A 26230-nucleotide genomic window follows, 5' to 3' on the forward strand; every position below is an offset into this window, starting at 1 on the left:
AGATTTTTTTTAATAGGGCAGAGAGCCCCGAGACACATCTTGCATGTGGCAAACACGCAGCCTGTACTGGTGGTTTGATATGGGTTGTTGGAGGGCCAACCTACCTGACTGGTTACATGAAAACCTCAGAGCACAATCCATTGTGAGCCAATATGGGTTGTTTCTGAGGTTCTAGAATTCCCAGAGGCTGTGACTCAGCATTGGGAGCTTCTGCTCAGTTTTTCTTCACGGCTCTTGGGGGCCCCACACAAGGGTCCCCTCTTTCTTAAAATCCAGATGAAGTTTCTCTTACTAATGAGCTTTTACCTGCTTGGATCTGCCAGAGGTAAGTCCTTTACCTTGGCTAAAAGGCCCCTTTAAGTTGTTACAGCCCTTGAAGAAGGAAGACCAGTATCTTAGTTACCCAAACCAGAGTGACTCAGAATCAGGGATAGCTAAACAAATTCAACTGTGAGCTGCTGCACCAGCTCACAGTAATGACTTTACTCTCAGAAGAGCCCACTGGCTTGGCACAGTCCCGTTTCGACTTCTTTCAGCCACTCAATACTTGGACCTGATGCTCTGCGAGATGAGAAGCTAGGTCTAGGGGTTCTGTGGAAGTCCAGTGAAGGCTTGTTCCAATGAACTGAGCCCGAGATCCTATGTAGTTAATTTGGCAAGGAAAGACATAAATCGATGGGAACGCAATGTGCCCAGAAAGCCATCTCAGAACCCAGCAGGGCTTGGGCCAGAGACCTTACATACCTCTCCTTCACAACTATGTTCTGTCCCTCCACTTGTCTGTATTTCCTCTTTCAGGACCCCCATTCGTGGTAGGCTATGTTCCCTCCTTCCTCCTGTGGATGTGAAAGTCCGTGAGCTCAGAGCTGTTGGTTAAACAACAGTGTTTTCTGTAATGTTGGTTCTCAGACATACTCTTTATGGCTTTCTTAGATTTTCAAAAGTGGACTCAGAAACATAGATACGTAGTGACCAGAAGATAGTATGTAGCAGCCACATGGTGAAGCAGTGAGTTATAAACTATAAGAATGACTAAGAAATTAGTGTTCCTTTTTCAAGCTTCCTATCAGAGATATTGTATTAAAGCTTCTGCTAACTATTGAAGAATCAGTCAAGCAGAGTGATTCTGTAACTTTTTAAAAATAAAAACCTCCTAAAAGCCTTACTAAGTCCTACCTTTCCTTTATCAATATATTCTAATCCTAGTCGTTCAGAAAGTCGTAGACTATAAGGACTGCAAATCACCCAGATTGAATATATGAATATATATATGACAAATAAGTTCACAAACTTGCCACCATGTACTTACATTGGCAGCACTGTACAAACAGCTCGGTAAGGTTTCATAACCTTGGTGTATCAGGGTCTCACAGGTATATCATGTAGACGTGTAGTGGTGTCTTGCTGAGTGGCATTCATTATTGTTGCATGTTTTTGCGTGCCATTGCGAGAATGTCTGAGCTTGAATTAAAGCAACAAACAAACATTAAATTTCTTGTTAAACTTGGCAAGACTGGAAGTGAAATCAGGGACATGTTAGTCCAAGTTTATGGGGATAATGCCATGAAGAAACAGCAGTGTACGAATGGATTCAATGTTTTTCTGAGGGGAGAGAACGCACCACTGATGAAGAGAGGTCAATTTGGCCAGTAACGAGCAGAACTGACAAAAACATTGCAAAAATTCATCAAATTGTGCGTCAAAATCGTCAGCTGACTGTGAGGAGCATAACAGACCAAGTGAAACATCGGTAGAGAAACAGGAAAATCTTAACTGAAAATCTTGGCATGAAAAAGTGTGTGCAAAAATGGTCCCGAAGGAGCTCACCAATGAACAAAAGCAAAGGAAAGTCGAAGTTTGCCACAACCTTTTGGAGAAGCAAGACAATGTTTTGGGCCATGTTATCACTGGTGATGAAACATGGGTGTATCAATATGCTTCTGAAACAAAGCGTCAAAGTACATAATGGAAGTCAGCCAATTCTCCATTACCAAAAAGTTCTGTGAGTCCAAATCAAGAGTCAAAATGATGTGGCTAACCTTTTTTGATATCAAAGGGATTATCCATTACGAATTTGTACCAACTGGACAAACAGTTAACCAAGTTTACTATTTTGAAGTGCTGAAAAGGCTGCGTGAAAAAGTTAGACAACCTGAACTTTTCACCAACAATTCATGGCTCTTGCGTCACGACAATGCACCAGCTCACACGGCACTGTATGTGAGTGAGTTTTTAGCCAGTAAACAAATAACTGTATTGGAACGCCCTCCCTACTCACCTGATCTGGCCCCCAATGACTTCTTTCTTTACCTGAAGATAAAGGAAATATTGAAAGGAAGACATTTTGATGACATTCAGGACATCAAGGGTAGTACGAGGACAGCTCTGATGGCCATGCCAGAAAAAGAGTTCCAAAATTGCTTTGAAGGGTGGACTAGGCTCTGGCATCGGTGCATAGCTTCCCAAGGGGAGTACTTTGAAGGTGACTGTAGTGATATGCAGCAATGAGGTATGTAGCACTTTTTCTAGGATGAGTTCACGAACTTAGTTGTCAGACCTCACATGCACATGTATACATATTCACATATGTATAACTCTTACAGAGCTAAAGTACTTTAGGGACTTACACTACCTCAGCCTCAAAGATCTTGTAATTCCTCTCAGTTTGGCTATGGCTAGGATTAATAACTCAGTTGTAGTTACTTGCCTTCCTCTACGTTACTCAGTCGAATCAAAGTGTAATCATCAAATTCTCTGTTTGGTGCTACATTCAATGAAATTCATACTTAAAGAATATTTGTTTGACAAGTCATTGACAAGATGGATTACTGGGAGAAGAGACTGTCCAGAAGAGAGTGCCCAGCTAAGACTTTTGTAATTTCCAATGTAAGGTGGGGAGGAGAGAAAACTAAAATTAATTGAACACTTAGGCAATGGACTAATTGAACACTCATGACAACTCCATGACGTGGGTGTAAATGTTATATCACAAAGAATCTCAAATTGGAGATCTATAAGCAAATAACTTTTTATCTTAAAAATTAATAGCAACCTTGCTTTGAGTCCCCAGCCCACATGGATTGGGGATTGAGTGTGGGGAAAAACTTAAAATTGCCAAATTAAGGTGTCTTAATCCCTTCTGATAATCTTTGTGTTCATGAGATATTTGTCATTTCTAGTTTAAAATTTATCCTGCCCAAAGGTAAAAATCTTCCACCCTTAATTTCAGCTACCATTACCCAGCTATTGAAAAAACTTAATTTCTCTCTCCCTCTTGTTATCTCTATTTTTCTTGCCTTTCACTCACAGAGGAACTGGAGGGAGGGTTTGTGGTGAACTGCTGGTTACATGAGTGATGGTATGTTGATTTCCTGATGCTGGCTTTGTCAGGGAGGCACAGTCATTTCCCTTCAGGTGCTTTTGGGGCATGGGCAAGTGGGCCTCCTGTGTATTTCTTAATACTATGGATCTTTAAATTCATCCCTTTAATCCCAGAGGTGGACTCTGTGCGTTTCATTAACACCTCTGTCTTTCATGGTCTCTTGGGTAATTAGCTAACTTCCTCCAACATATGTCACATCTTCATGTGCCTGATCTAGGCCCACAGGAAACGTAGGAATCCAATACCATTAGCCTTACTCCATAGGAAAGTCGTTTTTACTCCGGAAACGCTTTCTCTCCCCTTGACAATCTCTCTTCTGTTTCTTCTCCATTCCAGGAGCATCAGGTCTGCCTGATGAGCCTCCTGGCTCGATGGGTCATCAAGCTTCCATTCAGCAACTTTCAGGTGAGTACTTTTCACTTGCAAACCCTTCAGTCAGTGAGGCTTTATATAAGGCTTCTTCGGGCAAGAACACTTTAAATGAGCACGCCTCAGGTGAGCACGGTTCCGGTGAAGCTGCTTCAGGTGATCCCAAATCGGGTGTGAGTGAGCAGGCTTCAGGTGAGCACGCTTCCAGTGAACAGCCTTCAGGTGAACAGCCTTCAGGTGGACAGCCTTCGGTAGAACAACCTTCGGGAGAACAGCCTTCGGGAGAACAGCCTTCGGTAGAACAGCCTTCGGGAGAACAGCCTTCGGTAGAACAACCTTCGGGAGAACAGCCTTCGGTAGAACAGCCTTCGGGAGAACAGCCTTCGGTAGAACAGCCTTCGGGAGAACAGCCTTCGGTAGAACAGCATTCGGGAGAACAGCCTTCGGTAGAACAACCTTCGGCAGAACAGCCTTCAGGTGAACAGGCTTCAGGTGGACAGCCTTTGGGAGAACAGCCTTCGGGAGAACAGCCTACAGGTGGACAGCCTTCAGGTGGACAGGCTTCAAGTGAACAGCCTACAGGTGACCAGGTCTCAGGTGAAAAGTCATTGGTTGAACAGCCTTCAGGCAGTCCACCTTCAAGCACAGGTGAGCCACCTTTGGATGATTGCCAGTCCTTAACTTCTGGTGGGAAAGAGGCAACACATCAAAACACCCAATTTTAAAGAAAGAGTGTAGAAGAAAGAATAGTTCACAAACAGCTATCCCCAAAACTCTCTTGACAATAATACCAGGAGGCAGGAGCAAGGTTTTGTGGGGCCCTGAAGGCTAAACAATTTGGAAGGCCCTCTTTAAGAAAAATAACACAAATACAAAGTGCCAGTAGTCCCTCCAGTTTTACTGTACATATGGAATTATGGATACAAATGGCCACAGCTCCCCTTGGAAAGGGGTTCCTGGAAGACTAACCTTCATGAGCTTCATGCTAAATCTGTTCCTTAACAAACTATGTTAGAATGCTTTGCAAACTCTGTAAAGACATATCTAGCTCTGGAGCTGGTGGCTCTTTGTTCTTGTTTGAACATAGAAAGTAAAACGTGAAGAGACTGTTAGATCCAGAATTAAGTTCCTAGGACAACTACATTTCTTTGGCTCTTACAAAAAAAGAGGTTATTTGCAGAAGGAAAACAAGATCCAAGGTTTGATGCCTCAAGTTACTACCAGACATAAATATTTCATATTTCACCCCATTGCATAAGTAGCAGTCTTCCAAATTTCCAGGTGAGAGAAGTGAGGTTAACATCACATGGCTAGAAAGTGGTAAACCTTGGATTCAAATGTAGGTCTGACTCCAAAGCCCATATTCTTTCCACTTCTTATGCTTCCTTAACTAGGGACTTGGCAGTGGAGATCGTAAAAGAGGCAATGTGGAAGCATTTCAAAGAGAATGCCTTAGTGAAAGGCCCTTTGTGACCTTATTGAAGGCCAATTTGAAAATGGAGAATGATATAGACTCTTTACGGGGTTTGCAACATTAGAGCATTTTAACGAAGCTTATTCAACAAATTTTACTTTGTACTTTTGCGTGAGAATATGGTGAGGAGTGCAAAAGGGAGCCAGTCATGTAATAAGTTCTTTGCTCCTATTGAGTTAGGGCAGAAGGGCATCTCATTATAAATGTCCAGGAAGTCAGCCCATGGGGCTATGAATTGGAGTAAAAGTCAGTATTAGAAAGATAAATTTGGGATTCATCAATGAAGATCATAGACGAAGCAGTAAGAATGAAGGAATTTCCTTTGTTATGGGAGAGAGAATATGCTCTATCAGACACAGGGCCCTCAGGTCCCCAAGAAGAACCAATAAATGCAACGTGTTACATCCAGTCTACTTGTTGCCCATCATCCCTCCCCAGATATGTGACTCAGGACTACACACCTGATCCACAAGGGAATTTCATCAGGCTTTATTAAATTTTCAGACCCAGTATTAAATTGCCACACATGCGCTTATATGAATGACCAAGGAAAATGTCTTCGTGGAGAGGGAATTTGTGCCACTCAGAAGTCCCAGCAGTGCATGTTAAAAAAGATCTTTGAAGGTATGTGGGGACTTCATGAGGCAATCTTTGCCAGAGACTACATCAACCGAGTACTGATGGGGAGCAGTGTGGTGGGGGGCGGGGGCCTGAGCAGGGATCAAGCTGTGGTTCCCTGAAACTTGGAGATTCAGGAGAACTTACTTTATCCTTTCAAGAATTAAGAATAGAATTCCAGCTATTGGTGGAGAGGTAGAGCCCCTTCCCAGCAGGCCTATGATATCTTAAAAGGAGGCAGGGAGACTGGCTGTCTCTTCCTATTAAAGAAATATGAATTGTCCTTTAAGCCATTGAGACATTGACTAGAAGCTCTGGACTGTGTCTAGCTTGTTCATGGCTATGTATTCCTAGCACTTAGCACCATGTCCAGTACAGGGGAGGGAGGCATTTAAGTAAATACTGAACACATGAATAAACAATTGTCTGTCTGTGTCCGCAGGTTGCCAGACCTGAGTATATTCCCACGCCTCTCTACCCTCCTACTCACTCCTCATCCCCCAAATAAGGGATTTTGGTTACTTCCATCCCATGAACCACACTGGCTGAATTCCCTTGTGGTTTGTCTGGTCCCTTATTAGTGGGAGTGGGCAACTGATGGGGGAAAGCGCCCAGATGAGGCAGATGGAAAGGGACAGGGAGGAAGAATACATAAATTGGAGGTCTTGGCCGTGCCTGCATGGGGACGCTGGGGACCATGGGATGAAGGCTAAGGTTGGAGGACGAAGCCTGCTGCTCACTACAGTCTGTCCCTGCTTCTTTCAGGTGGAAAACTCCAATTCATGGTTCAGGGGTGTGAGAACATGTGCCCATCTATGAACCTCTTCTCCCATGGAACCAGGATGCAAATTGCATGCTGTCGGAATCAGCCTTTCTGCAACAAGATCTAGAAGCCGGTGCCCTTGCTACCAGTTCTGACTGAGGCAGCAAAAATCCTCCATCAACCTCCTGGGCTCAATTTATATTTCGTTTCTTTTCAGCTCAACAATTAGTCAATCGCACGTCCTCTGCCTGAGTGTTAGATGAGGTGCTCAGATATCTTCCCTCTCCTATCCATGCCAACACTCTCTGTCCTCTGTCTTCCCTGTTCCCCAAACCCATCTCTCAACATTCTTTTCTTTTTAAATAAATTCCACATGGTTAAAGAATATAGACTCCAGACACACTTCTTTTTCTGTCAGCCAGTTGCAGGATCAGCCTGAGTGTCCTCCCACTCCACATATTAAAGTGGATGCACTTTTAAACCATTCCGTATTCATCAAAGTGAAGGGGTCCTCAGGGCAGAGACCACAAGAAGGAGTACAAAGTAGGCATTAACCTTTGATGAGCTTATACAATACTGAGGGTCCTTCTATCTGATTCCCCACCTTCCCATCCCTATAGAAACCTCATCCCCTTGTACTTATCATGGTGTCCAAAACTCACCCTTTCTTTGGCTCTTGAGACTTTTTACTCTTAACATAATTATAATAATAAAATTACTCCTTTAAAAATTTATTTGCTATACAAATATACAGCAGGTCATAATGCTTAAATGTTTTTCACATACACGATGTTATTGGATCATCTCAGCATAGAGTGGCAGGTGGAAATACTATAATAGTCCCTCTCGTCTTGCACTAGTGGTATATTCTTCAGAGTGTTTGCACCTCCATTGCTGGCTTTGAAGTTAGAGAAAGAGGACTATGAGCCGAGGGACGTGGGCAACCCATAGGAGCTGGGAAAGGCAAGGCAATGCCTCCAGAAAAGACCAAGGCCGGCCAATACTTTTATCTCGACGCACTGAGACATGTCAGACTTATGACTTACAGAAGTGTCTGATAATAATTTTGTGTTAAAATTATTTTAAAATTTTAAATGAAATGAAAATGAAAAATGAAATGAAAAAATGAAATGAAAAAAATAGTGACACCACCAAATGCTGATGATGTGAAGAAACTGGATTTCTTACATAGTGATGGCTGAAACATACAAATGGTATAGCCACTCTGGAAAAGTTTGGAAGTTTCTTCAAAAACCAAACATGCAGCTATCATGTGACCCAGCAGTGGCACTCCTCAGCATTTATCCCAGAGAAATGAAGACTATGTTCACACAAAAACCTATACACAAGAGTTTACAGCAGCTTTATTAAGAGCCAAAAATACAATACAATAAAATTAAAAACTAGAAATAACCCAGATGTCCTTCAACAGGTGAAAGGTTGAACAAACGTGGTACATCCATACTCTGGAATACAAAGAGCCGTTAAAGGGCCATTAAACTTGATATATGGTAACAACCTTGGTGAATCTCCAGAGAATTATGTTGAATGAAAAAAGCAATACCAAAAGGTTAATATTCTGATTCCATTTATATAACATCACTATAATGAAAAAATTGTAGAAATGGAGAATAGATTAGCGGCTGCCAGAGAATGGGAGGGAAGTTGAGCGTAGCTATACAAGGGCAACATGAAGGATTCCTGTGGTGATGGAATGTTCTATGTTGATCATATCAATACTTGTATTCTGGTTATGATACTGTTTTACAAGATGTCACCACTGGGAGACACTGGGTAAAGATACACAGGATCCCTCTGTATTATTTCTCACACCAGTATGTGAATTGACAATTTTCTTAAAAACATTTATAAAGACATATTTACACACACACATACACACACACACACATTAAAATACACAACAGTACATAAACTACAAAAGTGTAAGGTCCCCTTGATTGTGCAGAAAGAGTATAAAGGATTAACTTCAGCCTTTGATTATATGTATATTGTAAATTCTAGAGAACCCCCTCCCCAATATAAGTTATAGTTCAAACTAGGAGAGGAGGAATAAGTAAAATTATTTTAAAAGAAAATACCAAGAAAGACAAAACAGGGGGAAAAAGAATATAAATCCAGTGGGACCAACATAAGATGGTAAAAATAAATCCAAATATATTGGGAATTATACTGAGTATAAATGGAATAAGTGCTCCAGTGAAAAGAAAAAGACTGTCAGACTAGATTTAAAAAATAATTAAGAGCTACATTTTACATATGATTTAGGAAAATTAAAAGGATAAAAAAGATGCCATGCAAAGAAAGCCTGTGATGCTGGCTTTCTTTCTTATTTTTTAAAATTAGCATCAAAAACAAAAACAAAAAAGAAAGCTTGTAGAGCTGTATTAATTAATAGGCAAAAGCATTACAATATTTATAAAGAGGGTCACTGCTAAATAAATAAATGGTTTAATTCACTGAAAAGAGGTAACTTTACACCTGTATGCAACCTTAGGATATAGCCCTAAAATACATAAAGCAAAATTAACAGAAGCACAAGGAGAAACACATAAATCTATAATCTTAGTGGATTTTTACTTCTTCAGTAATTCATTGCCTAAGCAGTAAGGTTATAGAAAATGTGAACATGATTACCTGAGTGGATTCCACAGATACATACCTAGAAGTGGTACCCAGCAACTGTACACACCATATTCTTGTCAAGCACACATAGAATACTTAAGCACACATGGAGTATTCTGAACCACCAAGCAAGACTCTACAAATTTCAAAATACTGAAACCATACAAAGCATGTTTCAGGACAATATTATTAAACTAAAATCAAGTTTAAAATATTCATAAAACGACTACCACCCAGCAATTCTAATCTAGGGTATATACCCAAGACAATTGAAAAGTATAGACACACAAAAATATGTACAATAATGTCCACAGCCACCTTTTCCATAATAGCCCAAAAGCAGAAGAAACCCAGATGTCCATCAACTGATGAACACATTAAAAAATGTAGTATACACATACAATGGAATATTATTCAACCATAAAGAGGACTGGAGTGCTGATACACGCCACAACATAAATGAACCTTGAAAACATTAAGTAAAAGAAGCCAGACACAAAAGGCCACATATTATACAATTCTATTTTTATTACGTGTCCAGAACAAGCAAATCCATTCAGACAGAAAGTAGTTTAGTGTTTCCTAGGGCTGAGGGAGGGGAAAAATGGGAAGTGACTACTAATGGGTAAAACGTTTCCTTCTGGAGTAATGTGAATGTTCTGGAATTAGATAGTGGTGATGGTTGCAACTTTGTGAACACACTAAAAACCACTGAAGGGCACACTTTAAAGAGGAAATTCTGTGGTATATAAATTATTTCAATAAACGTTTTTAAGTAAAAACAATTCCCAAAGTTTGGAAATTCAGAAACGTAATTCTAAATAATCCATGGGTCAAAAAATAAATCATAAATTTGAAAAATATTTGAGCCAGGTAACAAAAACATAACACATGAACATTTGTGGTATGAAGTGGTACTTAGAGGGAAATTTATGATTTTAAATGCTTATATGCAGCACATATAATTGGAACAGGATTAGTATCCTGACTATGTCTTTACAGGAAATACAGAGGATAGAGGAAACATGAAACTGTACCACAGTGATACAATCAGCAAATTCAGATGAAAGAAAATTATAGGATAAACCAGCTGGATTCTTTTCCTAATAAACTGCAAGGGGGAAAAATCAGAGAGAGGGTGAAGGAAGGAACTTATAGACCAAAAGCAACTTAAAAGACACAGTCAATTGCTAATGTGGACTTGGATTCTGATTCAAAACAATGTAAAAAGTAAGAAAATCTAAACACTGAACGGGTATCAATGAAGAACAGTAGGAAAAGGATAATTTTTCCAATAACCAGTACTAAATCAGATATCCATGTGGGAGTGAAAATGAAACTTGATCTCTCAGATTATGCACAAAAAAATTTTCAAGTGGATGGTAGATCTGTGGAAGCCAAAACTTTTAGAATACACAAGAAAATTTTCATGATCTTGAAGTAGGGAATGAGTCCTTAAATAAGAAACAAAAACTGGTAGCCATAGGAAGATCTTAATTGGACTACATACATTAAAATCACAAACTTCCATCAAGTGTGAAGCAATAAGCCACAGAATGGGAGAGTAGGCATGTAACACTAAATACTGACAAAGAATTAGTATGCTGAACACATAAAGAAATGAAATCATTAAGAAAAAGAAAGAACAATAGAAAAATGAGCAAAAGACTGGAACAGACATAAGATACTCAACCGCATTTAAACTTAGGAACAAGCAAATTAACAACACACACAGAGATTACACACCAACAACTTGGCAAAAAATTAGACTGACAACATCAAATGTAGGTAAAAATTGGGAATACTGGAAACACATATCCTGCTATAAAAATTCTTCTACTTTAGATCATTCCAAACTATTTTTCCAGTAATTGCTTAATCTTTACAATGGTAGTAAAAATTGGGACAATCACATTAGAAACCAGTTTGCCATTATTCTATGAACGTTATATAATTCCAGCAATTCCATTCCTAGGTATATACCCTGGTCTCTATGGCCTGGAGAACCTCATGGACACGTACAAGAATGTTCTTAGCAGGACCGTTAATGACAGCGTCAAACTGCACAAACAATCCAAACATCCATTAACAGTAGAATGAATAAATAATTAGCGGTATGTTCATAAAGGACATCCTATATAGTAATTAAAATCAATGAATTCGATACATCCAACAGTGTGAATATAAAGGAAAAAAACACACAAAAATATAGACAGCATAATTTCATTTATATAAAGTTCAAAACCAGGCAAAACTATATTATTTAAAGATGCACAAACAACTAAGACAACGAAAGAAAACCAAGGAAAGGATTATTACAAAAATAAATTTTGTGATTACTTCTGGGTGGGGAGTAGTTTGGGGTTGTGAAGGGGCTCATGTACAATCACACACACCACACTACACATACACACACACACACACACACACACACACACACACAATACACATACACCCTGTAGGTTGATCTTTCCATCAAAATTTTAGCTGTTATAAATTCCTCTCCCCCCATTTCTACATTTTGCAAATTTTCATGATAAGCAGATATTACTTTTAATAATGGGAGCAAAAAATTCCAATAGCATCATGAACACGGCAGAAAAATTATGGCAGGTTATGTTTATAGAATGCCTTTCTGTGCAACAAAGTATATTATACTCTTCATATATATATTAACACAATTAAAATTAAAAACAATTCTGAAAGAATTACAGAGGCAATTGTCAGTGTTCACATAATTATAAATGTCAGCTAGTCTGTCCAAATCTAATTCAACTTTTCCCACCATTCTACACAACTTCCAATAACTGACAGTTTACTATCCAACTATTCACCTTCCCCTTACAACATATATGGCATTTTCCTCATCCGATATTTATTCACCATTTATTTATTCAACATATATTTTATTTGGCACCTACTGTATCTCAGGTACTACTCTATACACAGGATATACAACGGTAAAAAGGAATGACAAAGTCTAAGCTTACATTTTGGTGAGCGAGACAGACAATAAATAGTATCACATGGTGATCAGTTCTATGAAGAGGACAGAAAAATGAGAGCGACTGGGGGAAGAACAACCAAGAACGGGCTGGGAGTTGAATGCTGTATCAGCCATGCAAAGGGGTTCCTGGCACAGGAAGCTATAAACATCGAAGCCCAGAAGTGGATGAGCCTTGGCGTAACAACAGAAAGAAGCCCACAGTGAGCAGAAGACAAGTGTGTCCTGCTGGACCAGGTCAGTCAGAGCAAAGAATTTAGATTCCATCCTTGATGCAATGGGAAGCCATCGGAGGTTGTTAAGCAAGGGAGTGTCACAGTACAATTTACCTTTAAAAACAGTAACTTAAGACCTATGTAAAGAACAGATTGTTGGGAGTGTGTGGGAGGAAACAGCAAAAGCGGAAGTGAGACATTCATTTTTATTAAGAAATCCAGGGAGATGGAGGTAGCAACAAAAATGGAGAGAAGTGTTCAGCTTCCAGATATATTTGGAGGGTAGTTCAGATCAAATGGGTGTCTTATTTCTTCAATAAATAAACATTTATTGCACTCTGGCATGTATGAGGCACTGTTCTAGGTAATGAGGATACAGAATGTACAGGCCAGGTAAAGCCCCTGACCTCAAGGGGTTTATATATTACATATTCTTGTGGGGGAAACAGACATTTAATAGACAAACAAAAATATCCTATAGTAACAGATAAGTGTTATGATAAAAAATAAAAGTGACAGAGGTGGGGTCATATTTTAGGTAAGTCAAAGAAAGACAGCACAGGAGGTGACATTTAAGCAAAGACTTAAGAGTGAAGCACAAGCCACACAAATATTTGGGAGTAAAGTACTCCAGGTAGAGGGAACAGCCAATGAAAAGACCTCAAGGTGAGCATGTGCTTACGTGTGTTGAGCAGAACAGAACCAATGTGGCTAGAGCAGGATGCGCAAGGAGGGTGGCAGATAAAGCCAACGAAGTGGCTAAAGGACAGACCCTATAAAGCCAGGTCAGTCATAGTTTTGAATTTTATTTGAAGTGTGAAGTAAAGCCATGAGAATTCAGAGCAGGGGAGGGAGGGATAGTGATTCACATTTTAGAAGGATCTTCCTGTTTTCCTGAACTGTTGAAGAATAGGAATACAAACGATGAGTGTCTTTAGCTACAGTGCTACTAGTAGGGGCGTGAAGTGGGATATAGTTTGAATATTATTTGTTGAACTGAATAGGATTTGCTGAAATCAATGTAGAATATGAAAATCATGTCAAGGATAATTTCTAGGGTTTGGGCGTATACAACTGAGATGGGGGAAACTAAGGAGGAACAGGGTGGAGCACAGAGATCAAAAATTATTTTTAGTCATAAGATGACTATTAGTCAAATGGAAATGTTAGATAGGCTGCAGCTATAAAAGTCTGGGAACTCGGGGGAGAGGTCAAAGCCAGAGATAATTTTGTTTTTGAGTTACTGATGGCTAGCTGACAATTCTGAAGAATAAAATTTCTTCATGTTTGAGAATCTACAGGCTAAATTCTTAGGAGCCCATCAGTTCAAATTTATTCCTATGTGTACACTGCAGTAGCACAATTTACCTGTATGCACACACTAATATATGCTGTTAAACTCTAACCATTAAATTTCTTAAGTTCTTGGCTTCAAACTAAGATAATTTGATTCTTATAAATTACCAAGAAAAAGGAATACAGGGTCCCAACCTAATATATTCAAAAGTTAATATAAATTTTATTAGAAGAACAAAGTCTTAGTAAATCTAACAGATAAAAGAACCAGATCTATGTTTACGGGTACTATTGCTTCCTTATTTCTCCCTTCCCTTTTAGTCCTTATAACCTAGTTTAGTGACCAATAAGTTCACAGACTTAGCTATTCATTTTCAAAATAGAATTTATTTCTGTAATAAAAAATTAAAATATGGCTGTGAAAGTAGAAAATATAGAAAAATATTTAAAATGTGCAACCAACAGTAATTTTAGAGTAAAGATAGTTAAGCACTAGAGTTTATGCTCAACTTCTACTTGAAAGACCACCCAGCCAGTGTTTTATATTTATATTTTATTAACTACACCAGAAAAACATACCTAGTTGCAATTTTAATAATTATAGTTCAAAAATGGGTTTATATGTCTGGTCAGGCCCTTTTCAAAATATGAATACAAAAATCCTGGGGATATATTTTTTGAAGTTGGTTTCACTTCACAGACTGATAAGTCTACTGTCCAAAAGTCACAAGGATTGTTTTTACTAATTCATCCACTTAAATCTGTGTGAAAGTGGATAAAATCAAATGTTTTGATAAAAATGGGATTAGTGTCATCTTTCATTATGTTAGTACAAAAGCTAGTAAACTCGTATTTCCCCAAAGCTTGCTTTCCACCAGGTGGGTCTCAAATTCAGACACTAAACACAGATGAAGAAATAACTAAGGAATTCTAACCATCCCTTCCCCAAAGTTTTATTTACAATTAAAATATAGGTATTATTTATATGCAGAAAATACAAAAAAGTTGGAAGATGTTGGCGAGTGGGAAGACAACTCTTCAGAGACTATTGTTTGCAGTTTGCAGAACAGGATAATCTTCTCCAGGAAGAAAAATGTCAACATAGCAGCACTATATTCATCAGGAATCCCAGAGTCAATGGCTCTATCATGTGGCAGGAAGCCAAACCTTCTGGCTGCTCACAACATCACTCAGCTTCCCTTTAATCTTCAGGAAGTGTCTCTTGAATTCCAATCCATCACCCTATATTAGGAATAATATCCCAAAAAAATGTGAAAACAAAAAAAGGCTATGCCATAAAATCAAACTCTCTAGTAGAGACAAATACCTACAGATATACCCAGCTACAATTTCCTTCAGGTCCTCTTATGAAGACCAAATATCTTGGGAGAAGAAATGGCTACATAAATAATTCTGACTTGATTTTGGGCCCATCACTGTTCCCACCACATTGGGCTCAGAGAGCAGATACAACGGCATCCTGTCGGTTTCGAGTGTTGGTATTTTCGGACTTAAGTCACTGCTTTCCATAGGTACTGAAAGTTTGTAAACTAAAAATAAGCTATGCGATTACACTGAACTCTTGCCAAAATACTGTGGAAACAAAGCCAGTGTTTCATTTATAAGAAAGATTTTACTACACTAGGATCCTAATAATTTAATTCCATACCAAGCATCTGGACAACAATACTGCAGCGAATCTCTACATATATAAAGAATGTGACCTCCTCTAACCTCCTTTAGAGCTAGGTACAATCTCTCAGGAAATAGAGAAGATGCTATTTTCATCTTATATATCAAGGGCTTTAAAACTATAACCTCAGAAGCAATAACTTCTAAAGAAAGAATCAGAAATATGAACAAAACTCTATGTATATGAATATTTATCACAGAATTACTTATAACAGATAAATTATGTGCAAACATGTCTGACGTAATTTTCATAAAAAAGATATATATATGAGCTCAAAAAGAAAAAATTTAGAATGCTTCAAAATTATTAGGGGTAATTCAGGGTAATTATTTTAAGGGTAAAAATAACTTCAGATTGTTTTTATTTTCTTATTTGTTACTTACATTTTCTATAAAAACCCATAAGTTATATAAGGAAAATGTCATTTGAAAAAACTGTTTTAGGAGAATAGATAATGACAGGAACAAATGTTCATAATATTAAATGAAAAAAGCAAGTTATTATATATTTATAAATTCCATGTATATACAAATATAATGCCATTTAAAAATCTCCACATAAGAGTATCTCCATAGTATATATTATTAATAGTAGCAAGGCTACTATAATGAAATAGATCAAAAGCAAATCTGTATTCTCTCTGCAATGATAAGATTAAACTTGAGTCTTATTTTCTTTATACTTTTTTGTTATTTCTAAAATTTCTACAATGAATATGTAATACTTCTTTAATAGCAAAACAAAGCTTTTTTAAAAATGTGCTGTTCTACATACCTTAGAAAGCCGGAAGTCAACCAATATCTTCTCATCCATTTCTACCAAATTCACTTTGAAAATCAGTTTATTGTTTCTTCTATCAGTTGTTGATACAGTAACCTAAGGCAATCAAAAAAAGATTAAGCCAGATGTGTGGGTAGAGAACACTCTACACAAAACTACAATCTCAGGTCAGTGATGAAACTACCAGGGTAAAACTTTGAGATGCACTTCTGTAACAAGAGCAGTGCTAACTGACAGGAATTTTCCTCTCCACATGGGTGTGTATGCCCTACCCAGACCAACTATAACCAGAGTGCAGCTCCATTACCAGGGTCTGTGTGAACTCTCAGCAACAAAATAAAGTAGTATTTTACCAAAAAACAATTGAAAGAAACAAGTGAAGAGACTAAAAATAGAATGAGAGGGAAAACAAGATTATTAAAACATAAAAGAGTGGCCAGATTTATGGCTGAAAAGCTACCACAGCGATCAGAAGATGATGAAAATCTTGAGAATTGAGAAACCTTGCAACGTTCACTTTCGGTGTTTGAGAATGTTCCCAAGATCCGTAAAGAAGCCATGGAAAGAAAGAGCCAGCCAAAAAGGCCACAAATGTGCATGACGCCATCTTAGACCACCAGCCACAGTAAAGCCATGAAACGACTGCAGCTGGATAAATGAGTCCAGGCAAGATCAGCAGACTGGCCCAGCTAAGCCCAGCCCAAATTACAGAACATTGGTAAGAATTCTCACTTCCAGGAATGACTATAAAAAACACACAGGCGTACCACAATCGTGTGACACTGGAACAGCACATTACATTCTAGGAAAATACAAGCTACTCTACACATCTGAAATAGGCTATTCCACTTCAAAGACAAAGAAAATTCTTCAAGGATTCAGGCAGAAAGAGTGAATCAAGGAGTGATGTCAGTGAAAATAGTGGAGTAAGAAACTTTAAAAGCCCACTAATTCTACAAAGCAAAAACTGGCAAAAATTGTCAGAACCAACTTTTTACAACACTGGAAACTAAAACAAAAGCAACACAGGTGCACTCATACAAAACAGCTGAAAGTTAGTAAGAACGGTGAGCCTTCTCACATTATAATCTACTTTATCCCCATCCCCACTCCTCAGCTCAGTAGTAGCCTTGAAAACAACAGTCTGCATTTCAGGTGCAGGTACAAGTGGCAGCAGAAGAAACTTTATTCACAAATTGTCTTAAGCTGATCTGGCTCTCTGGAAGACCTGCTCAGAACACTTGCCTTAATTTTGCCTGACTACTGTGTTTCCCCGAAAATAAGACCTAACCAGAAAATAAACCCTGGCATGATTTTTCAGGATGACATCCCCTGAACATAAGCCCTAATGCAACTTTTGAAGCAAACCTTAATATAAGACCCAGTCTTATTTTCAGGGAAACATGGTAGACAGAACTTGTCTTATGCCAAAGCTGCCACCTGGGAGGCATTTGTCAAAAGTATTTACAGGCAAATGCTTTAGCCTCTGCTTACTGAGGCAACGGATAACCGCTGGGGCAAACAACAGATAACCACAAAGGTTAAAAGGAAACGCTGGGGAGTGAGATGTTTGTGAGGGATAAGGGCTTTGAAATTCCCTTACATAGGCCTTGGTAATCTATAAGGCCACGCTCACGCACAGGACAGTGTATGTGCTCAGGAAAGGTCTGAGAAGGCCCTAAGCCCTGCCTCTGGCTAACCATGAGGCACTGCACAAGCAGAAAGTGAAGTCTAAGGCAGAGTTGTAAACTCTGACTGAGTTCTGGAGGCAGGCCTAACACACACAGAAACCGTATGCAAAAACTAGAAGATTTTTTAGTGTCAGGAATTTTAGGAACTCTCTGTCCAGTTATTTTAGAAACTCTCTAATCATCAGCTAACCATTAAGCTAACAGAACAGAGATTTCACAGGCCACACACAACAATGAGTACAGACTTTACAAAAAAGATCAGAAAAGTCACTAAACAATCAACAATTACATCAAGCATCAACAACAAACCCTGGGTCGAGAGGGAAAATCTGATTTCTGGAGTTGTCACATTATAATATTCCAAGTGTCCAGTTTTCAACAAAAAAGGATAAAGCATACAGAAACAAGAAACAAAAAAACAAGAAAATATAGCCCATACATAGGAAATAAGCAATCAAGAGAAAGTATCCCTAAGGAACAGAAAGAAATGGAGAAAAACAAAAGCCTAAGAGAACTGTGGGACATCAAGTGCATCAGAATATGGACAATGTGAGTCCTAGAGGGGGAGGAGAGAAAGGGGCAGAACAAATATTTGACAAAATAATGGCCGAAAATTTCCCAAATTTTATAAAAAACAATTTATACATCAGGAATCTTAATAAACTCCAAGTAGGATAAAATGAAAGAGCTCCACACTAAGATAACATCACATTCAAACTGTTGGAAAGGCAATGACAAAGAATCTTGAAATCAGCCAGAGAAAAGTGACACATCATGTACAAAGGATCCTCAATAACATTAGCAGCTGATTTCTCATCAGAAACCATGAAAGCCAAAAGGCAGTAGGGGGAAGACATATTCAAAGTGCTGAAAGGAAAAAACTGTCAAGCAAGAATTACATATCTGGCAAAATTATCCATCAAAAATGAAGACATTAAGACAGTCCCAGTTAAAACCTGAAAGAGTCTGAAATTATCAGAACCACCCAAAAAGAAATGCTGTAGGAAAGTCCATCAGGCTGAAGTAAAAGGACACTAGAATAGTAACTCAAATCTACGCAAAGAAATAAAGAACACTAGTACAGGTAATTTACACAGGTAAATACAAAAAACAACATGAATGAATTTTTTGTAACTCCGTTTTTTGTTTTTTTTAAATTTTTATTGAGGAACTGTGTGTTTTTCCAGGACCCATCAGGCTCCAAGTCAAGTCACTGTCCTTCAATTTAGTTGCGAGGGAGTGCAGCCCACCATCCCATGCAGGAATTGAACCGGCAACCTTGTTGTTAAGAGCTCGCGCTCTAACCAACTGAGCCATCCAGTCACCCATCCTATCTTTTTTTCTTTACTTGATCTAAAAGACAACTAAATAGAGCAGTAAATATAAATCTATGTTGTGGGTACACAATGCATAATGTCATAATTGTGACAAACAGCATAAAGAGAAAGCAGAGTCATATATAGGAACAAAGTTTTATGTACTATTGACAATAAGTTAGTATTAATCTTAACTAGATTGTTAAAAACTAAGATATTAATTGAATCCTCAGAGCAACCCTTAAGAAAACAAAACAAAAAAAAAAGTAAAAGAAACGAGAAAGGATTTGAAGTGGTACACTAGAAAGTGTCTACTGAAAACCAAGAGAAAGAAAACTGTCTACTGAAAACAAAAGAAGAGTAATGGGAAAAACTGAGGCACAAAGATATAAGATATGTAGAAAACATAGCAAAGAAGCAGAAATAAGTCATTCCTTTCAAAAAATTTAAAATGATTGACATAAAACTAAGTATTTTCTCTGACCACAATGGAATAGAGGAAATAGATAAGTAATTTTAGAAAATTCACAAATATGTGGAAATTAACCATACCCAAATGACCAGTGGGTCAAAGAAGAAATCACATGGAAAATTAGAAAATAGTTTAAATGAAAACTCAACATGCTAAAACTGATGGGAAGCAGCAAAAGCAGTACCCAAGGGTACATTTATCAGCATTTACATTAAAAGAGCGTGATCTCTAATCAATAATTTAGCCTTCCAACTTAAAAAACTAGGGGCGAAAAAGCAATGTAAATCAAAAAGAAAGAAATAATAAAGACAATAATAAAGTTAAAAGATAAATTAAATCTAGAACATTAAAACCGAAAAATCAATGAACCCAAAAGTTAGTTCTTTGAAAAGATAAACAAAATTGACAAACCTTTAGCCAGACTGATCAAGAAAAAAACTCAAATTACTAAAATCAGAAATAAAAATGAGAAATAAAACCATCTCTATTTATGAATATGTAACATGATTTTATATATAGAATACCAATGAATCTGCAAAAATAACTACTAGAGCTAATAAATGAGGTCAGCAAATTAGCAGGATGTAAGTTCAATTTACAAAAATCAGTTGCATATCTACACACTAGCAACAAACTCGAAAATAAAATTTAGAAAAATTTCATTTACAATAACATCAAAAATAATAAAAATCTTAGGAGTAAATTTACCCAAGGAGATACAAGACTTGAACACTAAAAACTACAAAATATTCTACAAAAAAAATAAATCAATGGAATGACAATCCATGTTAATGTATCAGAAGACTTATTATTAAAATGGGAATCTCCCCAAATTAATCTACAGATTCAACGTAATCCCTATCAAAATTCCAAATGCCTTTTTGCAGAAATGGAGAAACTGATTCTAAAATTCAGAAATGCAAGGGACCACAAATAGTCATAACAATCTTGAAAAAGACAAACTTAGAAGATTCACATTTTCGAATTTCAAAATTTACCACAAAGCTACAATAATCAAAATGGTATGGTGCCGTAATAAGCAAAGACATGTAGATCAATGCAATAGAACTGAGAATCTAGAAATAAACCCATACATCTATGGCCAATTTATTTGCAACATAGTGCCAAGACCATCTAGTAGGGAAAGAATAGTCTTTTCATCAAAATGGATGAAAGAACTAAATAAATGTAAGAGCTAATCCTAATAAAACTGTTAGAAGGAAATAAAAGTGTACATCTTCATTATCTTGGAATAGCCAACAGTTTTAAAAATTCGGCTTCAAGAGCACAAACAACCAAAGAAAAAAATAAAACATTTTGTGGGTCAAAGGACACTAACAAAAAAGTGAAAATGGGAGAATTTTCTTTATAGAATGGGAGGAAATATTAACGTATCAGATATCTGACAAAGGTCTAGTGTCCAAAATACATAAAGAACTCTTACAACTCAACAGTAAAAAGAAAAACAACCAGTTAAAATATGGTCAAAAATATTTGAACAGCTATTTCTCTAAAAGAAGATATGTAAATGACCAATAAGCATATGAGAAAAAGGTCAACATCATTATTCATTGGGGAAATGCATATCAAAAGCAATTGAGATAACACTACACACACAAGGAAAGCTATAATGTAGAAAACAGACAATCACAAGTACTGACAAAGATGTAGAGAAATTGGAACCCTCATACATTGTTGGTGGGAATATAAAATGGTACAGCTGCTTTGGGAAACTCCTTAGCAATTCCCCAAAAAGTTATATATAGTTACCACATGCCCTAGCAATTCGTTTTTTAGCTATATACCTAAGAAACTGAAAAAACTGTCATGGGCTCACCTATGTCCCCTCAAAATTTGGTTGAATTGCCAAATTCAACCAAATAGCTGGAGGTCCTATCGCCCAGTACCTCCAAATGTGACTCTATTTGGACATAGGGCTTTTAAAGAGGTAATTAAGTAAAAATGAGACCATTAGGTGGACCATAACACAATTTGACCAGTGTCATTGAAAAAAAAGAAAATTAGGAATCAGAGAGACAGATACCAGAAATGCATGTACAAAAGGAAAGGCCGGCCATAGGAGGCAGCAAGTGTGGTGGCCATTTAAAAGCCACTGAGAGAGGCCTCAGACGAAAATCAACCCTGCTGGCACCTTGATCTTGGACTTAAGTTTCTAGAACTGTGAGAAAATAAATTTCTGTTGTTTAAGCCACCCAGTCTGCAGTATTTTGTTATAACAGCCTTTGAAAACTAAAACACTTATGTTCACAAAAAAACTTGTACAAGAATGGTCATAGCAGCATTATTCGTAACAGCCAAACAGTAGAAACACTCAGATAAATGGATAAACAAAATGTAGTCTAGTCAGACAATGGAATATTATTTATCCATAAAAAGGATAAATGCAGCAACATGGATAAACCTTGAAAACATTATAAGTAAAAGAAGACAGACACAAAGGGCCACATAAGCATTTGATTCCATTTATAAGAAGTATCGAGAATAGGTAGTCCGTAGTGACAGAAAGAAAATTAGTGTTTGCCAGGGATTGAAGGAGGTAAGAATGAGAAGTGACTGCTAATTACTAGAGTTTATTTTCAGGGCAATGAAATGTTCTGGAATTAAATGATGATGGTTGTACAATCTTGTGAATATATTAAAATAAAAACTACTGAACTGTACACTTTAAAATGGTTAAAGTGATGATTTTCATCTTATGTGAATTTTATCTCAATAAATCTACCTTTAAAAAAAAATGAATTTTCTATACAAGTGGAAGGAAAATCAGGCTAACCTCCGATTTCTGCAGTCACATTTTCTCCTAACTTTTAATTTTTAAAGCTTTACAAATCTACAGAAAAAACTGAAAGAATCATACAATAAATAACCCTATACCCTTCATTGGCTTTATTGACCTAGATGAGTATATGCTTACTTGTCTTTTTTTAATGTGGTTGTTTGCTTTTTTTTGTTGTTTTTAAATGAAGTTATAGGTAGCATACTCGTATACTTACTTCACTTCAATATGCTTCTCCTACAAACCACAATATTATCATCATACCCAAGAAATTTGACAGATACAGAAACATTACCCATATTCAAATTTTCCCAATTGTGCCAATAACATCCTTTATAGCTTTTTTTTCTTTAAATCCATGATCTAGTGAAAGATCATGCATTGCATTCTTTATCAGGCCTCTTTAATTTCATTTAATATTAGAAAATATTCCCCTTTATTTGTTTTTCATGATGTTAAGATTTTTGAAAAACCTAAAGACATTATTAGAATGTTAATGTTATAAATATGCTATAATAATATAAACAAAAATTGATAGGTGGGAGTAGAGGAGATGGAGGAAGGATGGGATTGTTAATGTATTCACATTTCATAGAAGGGAGCTAATTCCTACTGTTACAATTTAAGTACATATAGTTTTAAAGAAAATAATGACTTGAGTCTTAATATTTTTAAAAACTTAGAGGAGTCTTTTAAGAAATATTATTTCTTAAAGAACATTCTATTTAAATGCCTTCAATTTCAATTGTTTCTTTTTCAAACTAAACTAATTACATTTTAAAAGGATTCTGCTAATGATAATTTTTTACTCAAACATTTACATTTTTCTTTAGGAAAAGATACAATGAAAATCAAAAAAAATATACCTGATTCATACAACTCTTCTTCCATTGATAGCCCAATTTCTCACAAGTCTCTTTCAGGCATTGATAAGATTTGTCTGCATCCAATTTGGTAAAAAATCGTGTCATTCTTTTGACCAAGCGCTGCCAGGGGTTCTACATGTCAAATAAAGGAAAGCAGAATAAATCTGATATCACCAAAAGCAATCACATCATAGCTATTTTGTCTGAAAATTCTTTTCTGTGATTTAAGATTCTTAAGCATGAAGGTCTCTTCTAATTCTCTCTTCCTTGTCAAAAAATATGTATCTGCATAAATTAAAAGGTTAATACTGTTAAGAAGGGGGGTGGGGGGTGGGAGATGAGGGTAAGGGGGATCGAATATATGGTGATGGAAGAACTGACTCTGGGTGATGAACACACAATGGGATTTATAGATGATGTAATACAGAATTGTACACCTGAAATCTATGTAATTTTACTAACAATTGTCACCCCAATAAATTTAATAAAATAAAATTAAAAAAAAAAAAAAAAAAAAAAAGATTTATACATTAAAAAAAGACTTCAAGACAATAAAACATAAAGGGCTTCCGTTATTTATTTGAAAAACTAAATTTCCTTACCTGTGAGGATCCTGGGGTGCCAAGTAACTGACTATTCAGAAGCATATGATCCGGACATGTGGGTTGGGAAAAACTGATCCCTTGTACCAGTTTATCAATGTACGAAGGGCTGGTGTCCCATACGGACAGACCTGTTCGTGGTTCTGGCTGTGAACTGGAGTACTTCACATTTTCTTCACTGAGGCATTAAGATATGGGGAAAAAAATATATCTTTAAATAAAATCTGTCAGGCCTTTCTAATATCACATTACTATTCTCACCCAATAAAAAGGACATTCATTAACAAAAGTATATATATATACATGTATTATATTCCATGGGAAATATTACATTCAACAACTACTTGATCTTTATTAATTAATCTTACCTAGAAGCACTGTTTACTGGAGAGAAGTCCAAATTGGATTGAATGTGCTTAGAGAATCCACCAGGAGACTCTCCTACACCACCTGAAGTGACTCGGGGCCTCTTTGCCCCTTAAAAACAAAACAAAACAAAACACCTGTAAATACAAATTCTTTCAAGTCTTCTATGCAGATAATTTTTAATTAAACCAACTAGCAACCTGAAGAAGTGAAACTACATTTAATTTATTTAACACAAAATACTTATACAATAAATAGTGGCTTTTTCTACATGATTTTATGAGAAATGTGGTCATTATGAACTTACTAGGACTCACTTGTCAAATTACACAAATCCTGACCTGCAAGTATATTCTAAATGTGGGGTATAAGGCCATCAAATGTTCATCCCTCTACTTGAGCCAATACTTTCCTAATTTCTCAGAGATTTAGAGATTTAGAGATTTACTCTCTCTCTCTTAGACTTTCAGCCTCTTCCTTTCAGCTGGATCTGTCCCCAAACCATTTAAACGTGTTTAAGTCTAGCCAACCTTTTTATTTGTTAATCCATTCATTCAAATATTTTATGCCTATTATGTATTAGGAAGTAAGATGGGAGAAACCACATGTTGATATGCTGATGAGAGAGACCCAGTAGAGAGGGAAATATTAATGATACAGGAGAAAGAGAGAAGAATTGCTAGACAATGTCTCTGAGTAGGCAAAAGAGAACTGGGTCTAGTGTAGAAGAGAAAAGCTGACTTATGTCTGGAGCAGACAATTCATCCACAGAAACCGGGGAGAAAGCAAAGTATACGAGCAAAAAGGCAGTTAGGTGGATGGAGATGGTGGTGAGTGTGTGGAAGTTCCCTTGTGATTGCTTCTATTTCCCCGTGAAATAGGAAGTACTGTCACCAATAGAGAGTGAGGATGGGGAAGAGGTACTGGAAGTTGAAGAGAAAAGGTATAAAAATTGACTTAGGAGAGTGGGCTGTCAAAGAACTGGGGAAATGCACTAAGATTGCCTAGTAGAATTAAGGGCCCATTCGAGATTAGTGATCCTGAACTTAAAGTGAACATTGTTTTATATTTTTCTCCAGCTGCAATGAGCTGTGCAGGTATTACGTGTAGTTAGAAAACTGGATTCAACTTGTGTTAGGTTTTGCCCGGTAAGTATGATGAAGAGAGAATGGGGCAAGAAAGTTGAATATAAATGTAAAGAAGTATTATAATGACTGACCTTGGGATTTAAAATAGTGAGGATGGAACTCAGGACGCAGAGAGGGTGCAGACAAGAGACAGTGAAAAGGTAGCAGAATTAAGGGATTGCAAGTTCAGGTAAAGCCAAAGGATTGCTGGAGTCAGGGTGCTAGAGAGAGGAAGCCAGAAAAAAATACACTGGTGGTCAGAGCAGGATGCTTGAAGACAAAATCACTAGAAGAGAGAAGGTCAAAGAAATGTGAGGTCACTCAGATAATATTGGAAGGATCATCCAGATAAATATTTAAACCACCAAGAACCATGATAAAAATTACATGGAATTGTGTTGGAGAGAGTGACAATGTGGCAGGAATTTTAATTGGGGGTTTAGAAGTTGATTATGACAAGGAGGTAGAGTGGGAGGTAGAGTCTAATAACATGAAATTTGAAATGAAAGGGGGAGGAATATGGGAAAAAGGGAGAAACTGATAATGAAAATCAAAGAGGATGCCTGCCATACTCTCAGACGAAAGGTATGAGAGAGAGAGTATGGAAAAGAAAGTATGTACCATTTGAGAGGAAGCATTGTCCTCAGGGGAGAGATGAATTTCAACTAAAAAAAGGTGAAAGGTAAAAGAAACATTCAGTGAAGAGTTAAAAATTATTTGTCTCCAGCTATTGTCCTGTGTCAGTTGAACTTCCTG

The 26230-nt window shown here is 37.1% G+C and overlaps 2 protein-coding genes across 4 annotated transcripts in view; one reads left to right on the top strand and one right to left on the bottom strand.

Moving 5' to 3' along the window:
* Nucleotides 1-276: 276 nt before the first annotated feature.
* ACRV1 (acrosomal vesicle protein 1) lies at nucleotides 277-6733 on the top strand. Of its 2 annotated transcripts, XM_088801127.1 has the most exons (5): nucleotides 277-325; nucleotides 3719-4197; nucleotides 5364-5370; nucleotides 5736-5849; nucleotides 6609-6733. In XM_088801127.1, the coding sequence occupies exons 1-5, from the start codon at nucleotides 277-279 to the stop codon at nucleotides 6731-6733; spliced, it is 774 nt and encodes a 257-aa protein (XP_088657253.1). The 2 variants fall into 2 exon arrangements, with proteins under 2 accessions (XP_088657253.1, XP_088657252.1); XM_088801126.1 differs by lacking the exon at nucleotides 5364-5370 and having other exon boundaries at nucleotides 3719-4288.
* A 1295-nt stretch (nucleotides 6734-8028) lies between these two features.
* The window catches only part of CHEK1 (checkpoint kinase 1), a 31836-nt gene continuing 13634 nt past the window's right edge, over nucleotides 8029-26230 (bottom strand). The window contains exons 9-13 of one of the 2 annotated variants that reach the window (XM_088800856.1): nucleotides 24350-24458; nucleotides 23982-24159; nucleotides 23380-23511; nucleotides 16232-16333; nucleotides 8029-15006 (exon numbers count right to left, since the gene is read on the bottom strand). In XM_088800856.1, coding sequence (XP_088656982.1) covers nucleotides 14911-15006; nucleotides 16232-16333; nucleotides 23380-23511; nucleotides 23982-24159; nucleotides 24350-24458 — 617 coding nt within the window. In that variant the 3' untranslated portion in view covers nucleotides 8029-14910. The remainder of the gene's footprint in view (nucleotides 15007-16231; nucleotides 16334-23379; nucleotides 23512-23981; nucleotides 24160-24349; nucleotides 24459-26230) is intronic. The other variant, XM_019710505.3, reaches the window with a different exon arrangement.

Source organism: Rhinolophus sinicus, chromosome 9 (assembly GCF_057876585.1).
Source record: "Rhinolophus sinicus isolate RSI-liver-muscle chromosome 9, RSI-T2T, whole genome shotgun sequence".
Taxonomy (NCBI): domain Eukaryota; kingdom Metazoa; phylum Chordata; class Mammalia; order Chiroptera; family Rhinolophidae; genus Rhinolophus; species Rhinolophus sinicus.

What these genes read in the sequence shown, in the direction of transcription:
- ACRV1 (XM_088801126.1), top strand. Translation starts at nt 277, where the DNA reads ATGAAGTTTCTCTTACTAATGAGCTTTTACCTGCTTGGATCTGCCAGA. An exon ending in CCTGCTTGGATCTGCCAGAG is followed by an intron (nt 326 to 3,718) that starts GTAAGTCCTTTA and finishes TCTCCATTCCAG; the next exon opens with GAGCATCAGGTCTGCCTGAT. An exon ending in TTCGGGAGAACAGCCTACAG is followed by an intron (nt 4,289 to 5,735) that starts GTGGACAGCCTT and finishes TTTCAGACCCAG; the next exon opens with TATTAAATTGCCACACATGC.